This window comes from Bidens hawaiensis, unplaced genomic scaffold (genome assembly GCF_021521415.1).
Source record: "Bidens hawaiensis isolate Kalapana, Puna unplaced genomic scaffold, B.hawaiensis_p1.1 tig00025760_1, whole genome shotgun sequence".
NCBI lineage: Eukaryota > Viridiplantae > Streptophyta > Magnoliopsida > Asterales > Asteraceae > Bidens > Bidens hawaiensis.
This window is the reverse complement of record NW_027505059.1, coordinates 108,515-121,962: the sequence shown is the minus strand read 5'-3', so window position 1 is coordinate 121,962 and position 13,448 is coordinate 108,515. Positions and strand designations below refer to the sequence as shown.

The 13,448-nt window shown below is 35.0% G+C and overlaps 1 protein-coding gene across 1 annotated transcript; it reads right to left on the bottom strand.

The window, feature by feature from the left end:
- Window positions 1–2,782: 2,782 nt before the first annotated feature.
- On the bottom strand, window positions 2,783–5,632 carry LOC143610344 (strigolactones hydrolase CXE15-like). Its single transcript, XM_077084848.1, has 2 exons — window positions 4,923–5,632; window positions 2,783–3,089 (listed from the first exon to the last, which is right to left on the bottom strand). The coding sequence occupies exons 1-2, from the start codon at window positions 5,582–5,584 to the stop codon at window positions 2,783–2,785; spliced, it is 969 nt and encodes a 322-aa protein (XP_076940963.1). The 5' UTR covers window positions 5,585–5,632.
- Window positions 5,633–13,448: the final 7,816 nt, after the last annotated feature.

Below are 13,448 nucleotides of genomic sequence, written 5' to 3'. Positions count from 1 at the left end.
ATGTAATTACCATTCACTTAGGTGCACAATCTAATCAGTTAGTAACCGGTTTATATTATTGATTTCAAAACCGGTTAACTGTTTTTTAATTATTTTATTAAAAATCAGTTAATACCCGAACCGGTTAACCGATTTTTAATTATTATTTTATTAAAACCGGTTAATACCCGACCCTATTAACCGGTTATTTCCCGCAAAATTATTAACTAGTTAGAAAATTAACCAGTTAACCGAAATGTGCACCTCTACATGAGATATACACTGATAAAAAATGCATTAATGTTTGCAAACATGAGTGTCACAAAGCCTTTCATAGGCCCAATTATTTTGGGCTCACTTGTTTGGATAATGGGTACAAATATTAGGATAATGTGCATCTCTACCGGACATGATTTGTATCCGGTAATACCCGAAAACCATAACCGGTTCTATACCCGGAACTAGGTTTCTCAATACCTGAAACCGGGTTTTTCGAATACCTGATCTATATCCGAAAAAATACCCTAAAAAACTGCAGCCCATTAAAAAACCCAATCTATACACAAAAAATACCCAAAAATAGGGTATTTTCCGATACCACCCGCTTCTAGAATAGCTAGTTCTAAACCCAACCCGAACCCAGTGCATAGGATATGGTTTTTAGAGACAATACCCGGACCCGGACCCAACCCGAGTATGGCCGATAGGTGATTTTTTTCAATACCCGGTCATACCCGAGCCCAGTTCCAGTTCCATAACCAGAACCGGGTATTAAAAAAACCCTATTTGTACACCTCTATTATTTATGTCTTATTTTTATTTTAGGTTTAATTATTTACATTGCTCTTAATTTCCTAATTAATTTCCTGTTTATATTGATACTTCTTAACTTACTTCAAGTTTTCTATACGTGTTATGTTACAATACCAAGTCAATTCCAATTCTATGGTGTGAATCTAGCCCTTTAAAAGGTTGAAAACTAGACTTTCTAGAAACTGTAGTTGAATAATATAAAGGACATTATTAATATACAAAACAACCAAAAAAATAAACTAATGAATTGATTTATTAAGTTAGGAAAATCAAAAAAGTTAACCATACAAAGAGGAGAATATTAGCTTGTGTAATTCAACTCCTAACAATGCTTATGAACCAAATAACAAACATAATGGATGATAATTCAATTGTTAGTACATAGATTACTAGCAATTCTTGTGTTGTCATTGAAGCTTGTGTGACGTTTGTGTGTATTCAGTCGGGCCTTTACCACTTATCCTGGTTGTGTGTCTCGGGGAAGACGAGATTGCATTTTTATTAAACAAATAATAATAATAATAATAATAATAATAAAACCTTTTTCTTTCATATGTTTTTATGTGAATATATATATATTAAAAGTTTCTAAAAACATATATATCATAAAACTTTTTAAATTGTAACAAATATATCAAAAAATGGTTATATATTTTAAAAATATACATGTATGCATAACACTCATGCATGTACATGTATTTATTTGTGTGTGTTAATTCACACAATCACATGTCGTGGCATTTTATTTTTTGCAAAATAAACGAAAAAAAAAATATAAGATGCTTGAATAATTGAGTGACATAAATCCAATTCAACCTAACTTTGTTGGCATTTACTAGTTAATTGCATAATATGTCAAAGTTTGATTTGAAAGGTTCATTGAACTCGTAAAAACTTAATTTGTTGATCATACCGTAATCAATGGTACGGTGTGGAGTGCAATAAATTGACATGAAAAAATCATATATAATTTATATACTTCACTGTCGTGTTTTCAGACGAGTGTTTACGGGTGTGGCCTTAGGTGAGGGTTTTTCCCGAATCGAAAGGCGAGTGTATCCTGATGTGATGAATTTAGCCAATAGCCCATTTAAAGGATTCGTTAGACGTTCAAAAATAAATAAATAAATGATGAATTATGTTCTTTCACATTAAAACCTATTATTCATGAGATTCCAGTTGCCTCACAAAAGTGTACTATTCATCAACATATATTTTCATAATTTCCGCTTAACATATATTTTGGTAGACATATTTTGTGAAACTGTTTCATATGTGTAACATGTCTATAAGAAAATGTAAGCACATGCGAACATATACAACATGTGACACAAGTGAATATATACAGCACGCCAAAACTTGCGTGCAAACATGTAAAAAGTTTTAAAATACTTTAAATTAAAAATCACATCATTAAAAAAATATCTATCATAATGACATGTATGCAAGAAAATGCAAACTCGTGCGGACACATACAACATGTGACACAACTAAACACATCCAACACACAAAATCAAGTGAAAAAAAAGCTTTAAATTTTATAACTCACGACATTACATAATATTTTTGCAAGATAATCAAGCACATGCGAACACATACAGCATGTGACATGAGTGAACACATCCAACACACGAAAACATGCATACAACACAAATCATGTGAAAAAAAGCTTTTGATTTTAAAACTTATAACGTTACATAATATTTTTAAAAGATAATGCAAACACATGCGAAGAACACATACAACATGTGACACGAGTGAACACTTCCAAAACACGAAAACATACATACAAGTGTACAACATAATCATGTGAAAAAAAAGCTTTAAATTTTAGAACTTACGACGCTACATAATATTTTTAAAAGATAATGCAAACACATGCGAGCACATGCAACATGTGGTAACATTCATTAACCAACTTATTTAACTTAATTCTCAGTTTCCCCAAATAGATTTATACAACACACTAAAAACACTCAAAAACACAAACTTAAATAGAATACTTAGTGATGAAATCTTTGATTATTTGCATCAACTTAATGGATGGTTCAGAGTCCGGATTAATAGTAAAGAACCCATGTTGTTGACCTTCAAATTCAACATATGTCACATCTTTCCCCCAATTCTTCAATGCATTTGCATACTCCTTGGCTCTATCTTTTAGTAGATCACTACCACCACAAACCACCAATATTGGCTCCAACTCCACCGGCTCGAGATCCAAGCTAGCCGGTCCAAACGGGTTCACTAGAGGGTGGTCCATGGTGTCCCCGTCCGGGATCGACAACCTCCAAAACCTAACCAACACTTTAATTGTTAGTTAACAATGCATGCACATAGATCAGAAGTTAATAGAGGCGTAAACGAGCCTAGACGTTCGTAAACTACTTGAAATCGGGTCGTTAAAAGCTTGAAATGATCCCAAACCGTAGATTATTTATATGATATATAGAGTTAATAGCCATTTTCGTCCATGTGGTTTGCTATTTTCTCCACTTCAGTCCAAAGTTTGAAATTTTGTCAATTTAGTCCTTATAGTTTTAAACATTAGCCAATTACGTCCCCCCGTCTAATGGTATCCAACTATGCCGTTAGTTTTAGGGGTATTTTTGTCTTTCTCCTGTTTATTTTTAGTTAATGGTCAGTTTCGTCCCTGTGGTTTGATACTTTAGCTGCTTCAGTCCAAAGTTTGAAATTTGTCAATTTTATGTTTAATTTATTCAGTTTTTTTTATTTTTTTTGCTACTTTTGCTACTTCAGCCCATGATGGAATTCATTGGTAAAGTGGTCAGGGTAATTCCCTAAAACCGAACTATATCGAAAAAACTAAAATCGTTTATCTGATTAATGCATAATAGTTAGGATTTAGAGATTAACATATTGTAGCAAACATCTTGGTCGAAATCAACATCAGTAGGTCGAATATCCCGCATTTCCATGTTTGCTCAAGAAATCGATGCACTAAATCGCATGTGTGTTCTTCAAAATTGTTCTTGAATTCGTCGAATTCAACCCTAGAATTGTAGTCGATATGAAGAATTCAAGAACAACACCATGATTTGAAGAACACACATGTGATCTAGTGTATTGATTTCTTGAGCAAACATGGAAATGCGGGATATTCGACCTCCTGATGATGATTTCGACCAAGATGTTTGCTACGATACATTAATCTCTAAATCGTAAATATTATCCATTAACTAAAGAAACGATTTTAGTTTTATCGGTATAGTACGGTTTTAAGGAATTACCTTGACCACTTTACCAATGAATTCCACCATGGGGGAGAGTTTAGAAAATGTCTAGAAACTAAATACGAGGGGGGTATGATTATTGTCATCGACAGAGTAAACGTAAACCTGTTTTGGTCGATGCTCGATGGTTTTGGGCTTGGATTATGCTCTTAAGGGCTATAGACAAAAAAAAACCCCTGCATAAATCAAACAATTGAAAAATTTTCAAACTTTGGACTGAAGTAACAAAAGTATCAAACCACAGGGACGAAACTGACCATTAACTAAAAATAAACAGAAGAAAGACAAAAATACCCCTTAAACTAACGACATAGTTGGATGACGTTAGACGAGAGGAAGTAATTGGTTAATGTTTAAAACTATAAGAACTAAATTGACAAAATTTCAAACTTTGGACTAAAGTGACGAAAATAGCAAACCACAGGGACATAAATGAACATTAAATCTAATATATATAATAAATGATATTGAGCTTGAGCCTGACTAGACTCGCATGTCTGGACAAGTCTACCTTTATATTAATATAATAATTACAAATAAACTTTAAAGTACGGAGCACTAGGGTGACTATTACGTCACAAAAAATGTTTTAGAAGCAGAATTATAATTAATTACTTCAATTTTGTTGCAGTGTAATAATTATTTCGCTACTTTAAAATGTAGAGTTATAAAATTACTCAATAGAATTTTTTAGTAGCATAATTACACTATTCCATGTGCTTTATTTCTCCGCTTCATATTAAATAGATATATGTATTTGATCCAAACACATAAAATTATAATTATAAATATATATAAAAATAACGATTTATGTATATAAATCAAACAGTTAGTAAATAATAAACGAGCTAAGAAAAGTTGTAAAATGGCACAAACCTATCAATAAGTTCCCAATTCAAGAAAGCATCTTTAGAACCATATTCCTCGGACTCGGTCAACCGGGTCCCACCAAAGAATGGTGCCAACAAAACATAACCCCTAACCCGAACCGGCTCCAAGCTCTTCGAGCCAGCCCTCAACCGAACCGCCACATTATGAGCAATGTTCCCACCAGCCGAGTCACCCGACACAAACACACGACTAAAGTCAACCGAGTCAACAAGCCACGGATCACCCTCATTCGCCAGAGCCTGAGCCTGGAGCCACTTCACCGAGTTAAACCCATCCTCCACCGCCAACGTGAGCCGGTTCTCAGGCGCCAACCTATAGTCCGGAGCCACAACCACGGCTTGAAGAGCCAGCGCGAGCTTAAAACAATAGTTTTGACAATTAGGCCATGTTCTCGAACCAATGCAAAAGCCACCACCATGAATGTAGTAAAAAATTGGTAACCTTTTACCCTTGGCTAAAGCGGGTTTGTACAACCGCAGGCTAAGGTTATTCGACTTATCAAACACGACGTCTTTCCATAACACCGAGCCGTCATCGAGCACTGAGACTTCAAAGCTCGGTTTAGTGGACCGCCATATGGACCCGTCACTATAGACTTTGAGCACACCTCTACAATCATCAACTTCATAAGGTGCAACTTGTGACATGTTTGGATGACTAGAAAGATTGTGAGTTTGGTTTAAAGTTATAGAACATTGATGGACTTGTTTTAACAACAAAAGATGACATGACATTAATTTGCATATTTGTGTTTGTCCGTTTGTGATGATGAATATGATGATATACTCATTCTTGAATTGGTGCCAAAATATGAAAAGGTTATCAAGCCGGCCATGTTTGGTTTTTTATGCCATGAACAAAATTTTGTTCCAAGTTAAAATAAAAAACATATTAGTATTTTAATATAATTGATTAAAACAAATATAACACTTAAAAAAAAAAACTTTGTATACTAGGCAGGTCGGTAAAATTTGGACGATAGTAAACCCATACGTTGATGCCATAAGTTGAAGCGAATTCAGTCAGTTTTGTTACGTGTGTTATTGTACAAGAACTAAGACAAAAAATAAACAAAAAAAATATCTATAAATTGGGGTGGACCAATGGCGTGACGTTGGTCAATAAAAACTCGATCATTAGTAAAACCCAACCGTTATCGATCCCAGATGTTGAGGCGGTGAATCTACGCAAATTCCGTCGATTTTCGTCGTGTTTTTACGGTACCGGAATTAAAATAAAAAATCAGCATTCGGTCGTTTTTCGTTACAGTACTGGAACTAAAACAAAACGCGGCGAGTCTACGCGAATTCGATTGGATTCCGTCACGGTACTGTAACTAAAACAAAATAATAAAAGAGAGAAAAAAAACAAAATTGACATTCAGTCATTTTTCGTTACGTTCATTACAGACCGAACCTAAAGCAAAAAAAAACAAAAATTAAAGAAAACCAAAAATAAAAATTGTAACATTCGTTACTTTTCAAACCCGAAAACCCGACCCATTTTGAATTTTCGGCTTTGTTTATATATATATATATATATATATATAGTATTAATTAATTTTCGTTGCACGTTTTCAATCGTCATTTTAGTATCTTTATTTATTCGTGTTCGTTAAACCAAACCGTTCATCGTTTCAATTGTATTCGTGGTTAAAGTTAATATAATATTCACAAGGATTGAAGTCATTATTCCGTTTGTTCGTTTTCAATTCATTTTTTTCTCAACCAATGAAACTTCGGGATTTAAAGTTTAAAGGTTTAACGAGTTGCGTTATCCGGGTATAATATAATAAATATATATCCAAACTTATAACTTTTACTAACTTTTAATCATCTTTCAAAGTCTAAGGTTCAAATTGTAATTATAATTTAATTTCTTGTTTTAAAGCATTATGAAACTCCAAGGGCTAGATTGCAAATTCATTTAAATTATATAACTAGTAAATGAAACCCAGCATGGTTCCCACTTCCCGTCCCCAGACTCCGTAATTCCGACGAAATCTCCGGCGGACATGGCGCGGCTCCGGTCAGCCTAATTACACCCCTAAACGCATAAATAAATTCATTTAATTCATGGTAAAGGCATTATACCAAGATAACAACCCAAATAAACGTTAATAATGCGTTATAACTGGATTTATGGAGTGATCGAATCCCGTAATGTTAGTCGGAATACCGGCCAACACCATTAACAGCCAATTAACACGTTACTTGAAATTTCCAGTATAAATAGAACCTAAAATCATAAGTAAATGTATCCCAATCATCAAAACAACATAAAACACTCTCGTTATCTCGAATTTGAACCGTCAAGTTGGTTTTTCCGGCTAGTCGTGTTCATCGTCAATACATAACCTTACCAGGTAATTTTTTTACATGTTTATGATTCGTTTTTCATCAACTAAATAAACCCTTAACGTAACTTGAACTAATTCGAACTAGGTTAAGCAAATCTAAATTCTTAGGGTTAAATGGAGAAGATGAAGTTTAGGTTGTGTTTATATATATTTGTTTTTGTTAACATTACAAAAGAAGTCCGTGGTCTAGTGATTGAGTTGTGTTACTTTCAGTCACAAGACCCGTGTTTGAATCCAGGTAGAGGTGCACAAACCGGTTTTTTTGGCCCGGAAAAAAACCGGTTCGGTTAATAACCGGACCGGTAAATAACCGGTTTTTTTCTGTCAAAACCCTAACCGGTCTAACCGGTTAGGACCGGTTTAGAAACCGGTTAGAACCGGTTAATAAACCGGTTTTTTTATTAACCGGTTTTTTTTATTAACCGGTTTTTTTTTTTTTTTTTTTTTTAAATTTCGCGGTTTCAAATACGAATATTTGTTTTTTATATTTTGTACTTAATGAAGACCATTATTTTTTCACAGTATAAACAAACCGGTAACTACAAGGCAAAACGGTAACTACAAGGCAAGACGGACTGATCGAAGCCATTCTTTGCTTTCGTTGTTAGGGTTCTTTGCTTGGAAGATGAGTATGAGTGTGTGTTGGTGAATGTGTTTTCAACAAACCAAAGATTAAAAACACATAACTTTCATTTATAGTTTTTACATTAAAACTACAAACATTAAATCGTTATCGCATATTCGTAACTCAAAAATACAAACATGAAATCATTAACACTGAAGAAATCTCTGCCAAGAACTGTTGTTCATGATTTAACTCAAAAATACAAACATTAAATCGTGAACTAGCAGATGCTCCTGTTGTTCCCAATCGCAGTTTGTTCATGATTTGCCTCCATGTTTGCTGTTTCTTTAACTAAATTAGAAAAATCCAAATCAGCAAGTAAATAAGAGCACATATTAGGAAAAAGAATGCTTAGACACGATTACATGAACAACTTGCTGTTTCTTACTCATGATTTGCCTCCATGTTTGCTGTTTCTTTAACTAATTTTCTTCGCTACCCGATCCCGAGCTATTTCTTAGGTAATCGTCGTACGCGGCTTCTTCATCGGTCATTGGTTGAGTGTGTCCTTCATTGACCTCGTCTTCATACAAGTCCGCTTCATACTCCATTTCCCCCTCGAGTGAGCGTTGATGTTGTGCCCTATCTAAAGAGTCCAAGTAATCCTTGTAGCAAATCGACATCTCTATAGCTGGTGCAGTGAGTCGAGTCCTCCTAATCGATATAACCCTGCCAGAAACAGAAAAAGCAGACTCCGAAGCTACCGTGGAAGCTTGGACCGTTAGTAAATCTTTGGCCATGGCGGCGAGGATCGGAAATTCATCCTCCTTACCTCTCCACCAAGCCAGCAAATCAAGACTTCTAAATTCATCCGGAGTCATGTGTTTCACAAAGTTGGTACCACCATACCTTCCAAGTTCACTGCTTGGGGTGTTTACCCTTTGACGTTTACCGGCGTCTTCCCAAATCATGTAGTACATCCCCATTTCATGGTCGGTTTGGGATTGGGATTGGGCAACAGCTCTTAACGAGTCATGAATTTGGGAAGACGACCCGTATTTTGTAAGGTAGACATCATACATGTTTGACAAGGTGGTGTTGAAAGCATTCTTTAAAGTTTGGCTATAATAGGGGTTTTGATCGTCGTTTAACTCAAGCTCATCACAAATTTTTTCTATTAAAGCTTCAACACCACCAACATTGATGCAAGGGTTTAACGCAGCAGCACATGTCAAAACAGCGGGTAGTTGTTGAAAATATTTTCTAAATTTTTCTTTCATTTTTACACCCATATCAAAATAAGGTGCACCCCTACAGTTAAGTTCACTTAACTTTGTGCACATGACAACAATTTTTGGTAAAGCAATGGGGCTTGTTGGATAGTAAACCCCAGATAAACTAGTTGTGCAAGATTTAAAAATTTGAAGGACCTCCGTAACGATCTCAATCAATAACCAGTTTCTAGGATCATATGGTGCACATTTACCCCTACTTGACAAAATTTGATGAAACGCAATTAATGATTCTTTTTGTTGGATGGCTTTCTCAAACATATTACAAGTGGAGTTCCATCTTGTTGGACAATCCCAATTTGGCCCCAACCATTGACAATTAGCTTCTACACAAAATTTTTTGTATGTTGAAAATGTTTTATTGTTGCTAAAAACATCTCGTAACATTCTTTTAAAACTGTTTCTTTGCGTTTCGATCACGTTTAACCCATCTTGCACGGCCAAGTTGATAATATGTGCAATGCATCGGCTATGAAAAAACGCTCCATCACAAATAGGTTTATACTTTAATTTTAAATGGCCAACCGCGGCCGTATTGTTGGACGCGTTATCAAACGAAATTGAAAAGATTTTATCTTCAATTTTGTATTGTCGAATGACTTTATCCAAGATTTGAAAAATATTTCTACCCGTGTGCGGGTAATCAAACAATTGAAACGCAACGGTTCGTTTCATCATTTGCCACGACTCGGGGTCAACCCAATGAGCCGTCACACAAATGTATGAGTCGGGCGAACCATGAGGTACCGACCAAACATCCGTTGTTAAGTTTACACCAGTTTGTAAGTTTGAAAAGTATGAAATTAGTTCGGATTTAGCGTTTTTCCATGCTTTAAGACAATCTCTTCTAAGGGTCGAACGACTTACGTGTTGGTAGCGTGGTTGAACATAGTTTTGCATCATCTCCGTGAATTGAGGGTTGTCGAAGTGGTTGAAAGGAAGTGTTTGTTGAATCACAAAGTTTGAAAACTGTTGACGTACCGCTTCAACGTAGTACGTAAACACCCCTCCTTGATTCGTCATCTCCGGCTGCGAACTACTTCCCGCTTCGTCCTTCAAGGCCTTGCAAAAGCGCTGTTGTATATGCGCTTTTAAAGTGGAGTTTGCATCTTTGGCATAGAACTTCAAACAGTGCTTGTATCGAGCTTTTTGGCGACCGTTAGACAGTTCGCATAGGTCGAAATGTTGCCACACATCTTGGTTTCGTTTCGTGGGGATGATCCGAACGACCATTATGTCTGTGTTCGAGGCACCCATGTTGACGGATGAAGCAGCACTTTGGGAGGCCATGATAATAAGAGCGTATAATCGAGTATGAAATAAACGAGTACGAGTATGAAATAAACGACTACGAAATAAGAGCGTATGGAGTGGTAATGTGGTATAATTGAGTGTGAGATAACAAAATAATCGCGTATGAAATAAACGTTTAGAGCTAGTAGAGTTGTATAATCGAGTGTGAGCTAACCTACCCAACCTAAACTATATATAGTTGTTTGTGGGGGTAAAATGTTAAAAAAAACGGCTAGAAATCAAGAAAAAACGGGCAAAAAAGGACCCAAACGGTCATATGGCCGTTTTATAACGGTCAAAAACCGGTTAACCTAAAAACCGGTTAACCGGTTTTTAGGTTAACCGGTTTTTGACCGTTAACCGGTTAACCGGTTTTTAGGTTAACCGGTTTTTTAATAACCGGTTTTTAAATTTAACCGGTTTTTTTACTAACCGGTTCAATAACCGGTTTTTGTCCACGAATGAGTAATCGAAGTACTAACCGGCGATTCAATAACCGGTCTAACCGGTTTTTTAATAACCGGTTTTTCTATTAACCGGTTTTCGGTTAAACCGACCAAACCGGTTCTATAACCGGTTTTTTTGAACACCTCTAAATCCAGGTCTAAGCAATGTTTTTATTTCATTTTTTTTATCTTTAATCTATATATATATATATATATATATGATAATGTAAATAATATTCAAATAAATGTATCTTAAATGGTTAAAAATAATAATAAATTCAGTAAAAGTATCTTTAAATTAAATAAAAATAGATATAATTTATAATTATCACTCTTCACCTAAAATCCGACTTTCGCTCCCGTTAAAAACCCGATTAATATTATATTAATAAAAATTTAACTTTGTATCGTTAAAATAAGCTTATATCTTTCAAATCTCACTTAATAAATGTTTTGAAGCTCATTACTTTGGTCATTAAAATAAATCGTCATAACTTTAAAACTCATTAATATTAATTCACCCGTTAAACTTTATTTCGGTAATATTAATTCATTAGTTCGTTAAGCATTAATTCATTAGCTTATAATTCATAAAACCACTAAAAAAATAGCTTTATGCTTCCTTAGCTTTTAATTTTTTTAACTTTAAATTGTTAACATAAATATTATTCGAGATGTGATTACCATTTAAAATCCGTTAAAACTTAAAGATAATGTAATATGTTTCGTTAAATCATTAAAATTAGATGATATTATGATTCGTTAACCTTAACTCGTCAACTTTAATTTGTTAATTCTAATCCGTGCTACGTATCCTATCATATTAATTTTGATTAAAATAATGATAAACCGTTAAAATCTCGTTAAAACATAACGTGGTTTTTAATGCCCTAAATTATACTTTTCCAACAAAATTAAGCAATAGATAACTTCATTAATCCCGTTAGTTAGTCGTTGAATATTGGTATTATTTATTTTATAGTTCGAGATGTTCAGTTGCTCCGGTTTCGTTATTATGCTTTCGGTTTATATTTCAAGCTATCTTCGATTTCGATGTGAGTTTTTCACCACCCCTTTTTAATGTTTTAATGTTTTGGGGTAGCATATGTATCCTTATAAAAATTCAAGCATGGTTTCTTCTATTACAAAACTATAATTCGTATATAGACTTGTGTGCTACTTGTATTACTTGCACAAATATTACTTGCACGATTGGGAAGCCTCATTAAGTATGATCATTCGCCCCCCCTTTGCACTCCGGTCCATTTGCATCGAGTGGAAAAGGGCCTCCTTATCCAAGTACGTTGGTTGTTACCAATTGGAAAGGACCTTACTTGCGCGATTACCCAAGTACGTTTGTTGTTACCAACTGGAAAGGGCTTACTTGTTCGTTTATCACATGTCTATGAACTGTATGGCTTTTATATATGTATTTAAACTGTGGAAACTCACCAGCTATATTTATAGCTGACCTTTATTTTATACATATGTTCCAGGTGTAGAGATACGAGGATGAAAGTTAGAAGACACATAGCATGCTTATAGGATATTCAAAGAAACCTTATTATTTTGTTTAATTATTTGTTACTACTTGTATTATTTGTAAAACTTGTGTTACATGAATATTTAAATGAAATAATGTTATTATGGTCACCTAATAGTGTCACGTGTGTTTGAGCAATCTGTACGTCACACTCAGGCGTTTCCGCTTTATCCGAGGTGTTACAAAAATCATCAGCCAACACGGTGCCGCCAAGTGACCCAATCGACACTTAGTGACACCAAACTTTGAAAGTGTTATTTATAATTAACATGTTACTAATATAATAATATATTTAAAAATCCAGTCCAGTCATTGGTTCGGTTCGGTTCGTTATTCCACCAGCCTGGCTCATAATTGGTCAGTTCAAATGGAGACAAGACCCATTTTGTGGCCAATACCTAGTTGGCTCGTTCAGTCAGCTGGTCTGATACAGTTCTAAGAGCATCGATATGAACATCTATCTGACTAGAAATTGAAATCAATGTTTACAATTGAGGTGCACAAAATACCCAGTTTTGGACTTCACCCGGAACCGGTTCCTACCCGTACCCAACCTGCGGGTAAGACGAGCACCCGGAACCAGACCCGACCCGGACCCGCCGGAACCGGTTTCCATCTTTACCCTATCAAAACCCAACCCTATCCGAACCCCAAAAAACCCCGGTCAAATACCTGGATATGGTTTCAATCCGACCCGGTTTTAACTTTTATTGACCATACACGGAATCGGTTCCTACCCAGTTCGAGTTCCTAAAAATACCCGGTTTGTGCACCTCATAGAGGTGCGTTTGGCTCGTAAAACTGTGAAGAAACTAAAAACTGTGAAATTCAAGTTACAATTTCCAAAAGATTTAGAATCTAAAAAAGATTGACCAAACAATCATAGCATGTTGACCTTCATGGCTAGTCAACAGTCAACAACAGAAGTCTTTCATTGACCATTTTGGTCTTTTGGTCAACAACTTTCAAACAAAAACAAAGATAAAAACGAGTCCATTAAACAAGAGAGAGTT

What these genes read in the sequence shown, in the direction of transcription:
- LOC143610344 (XM_077084848.1), bottom strand. Translation starts at nt 5,584, where the DNA reads ATGTCACAAGTTGCACCTTATGAAGTTGATGATTGTAGAGGTGTGCTC. An exon ending in AATTGGGAACTTATTGATAG is followed by an intron (nt 3,090 to 4,922) that starts GTTTGTGCCATT and finishes AGTGTTGGTTAG; the next exon opens with GTTTTGGAGGTTGTCGATCC.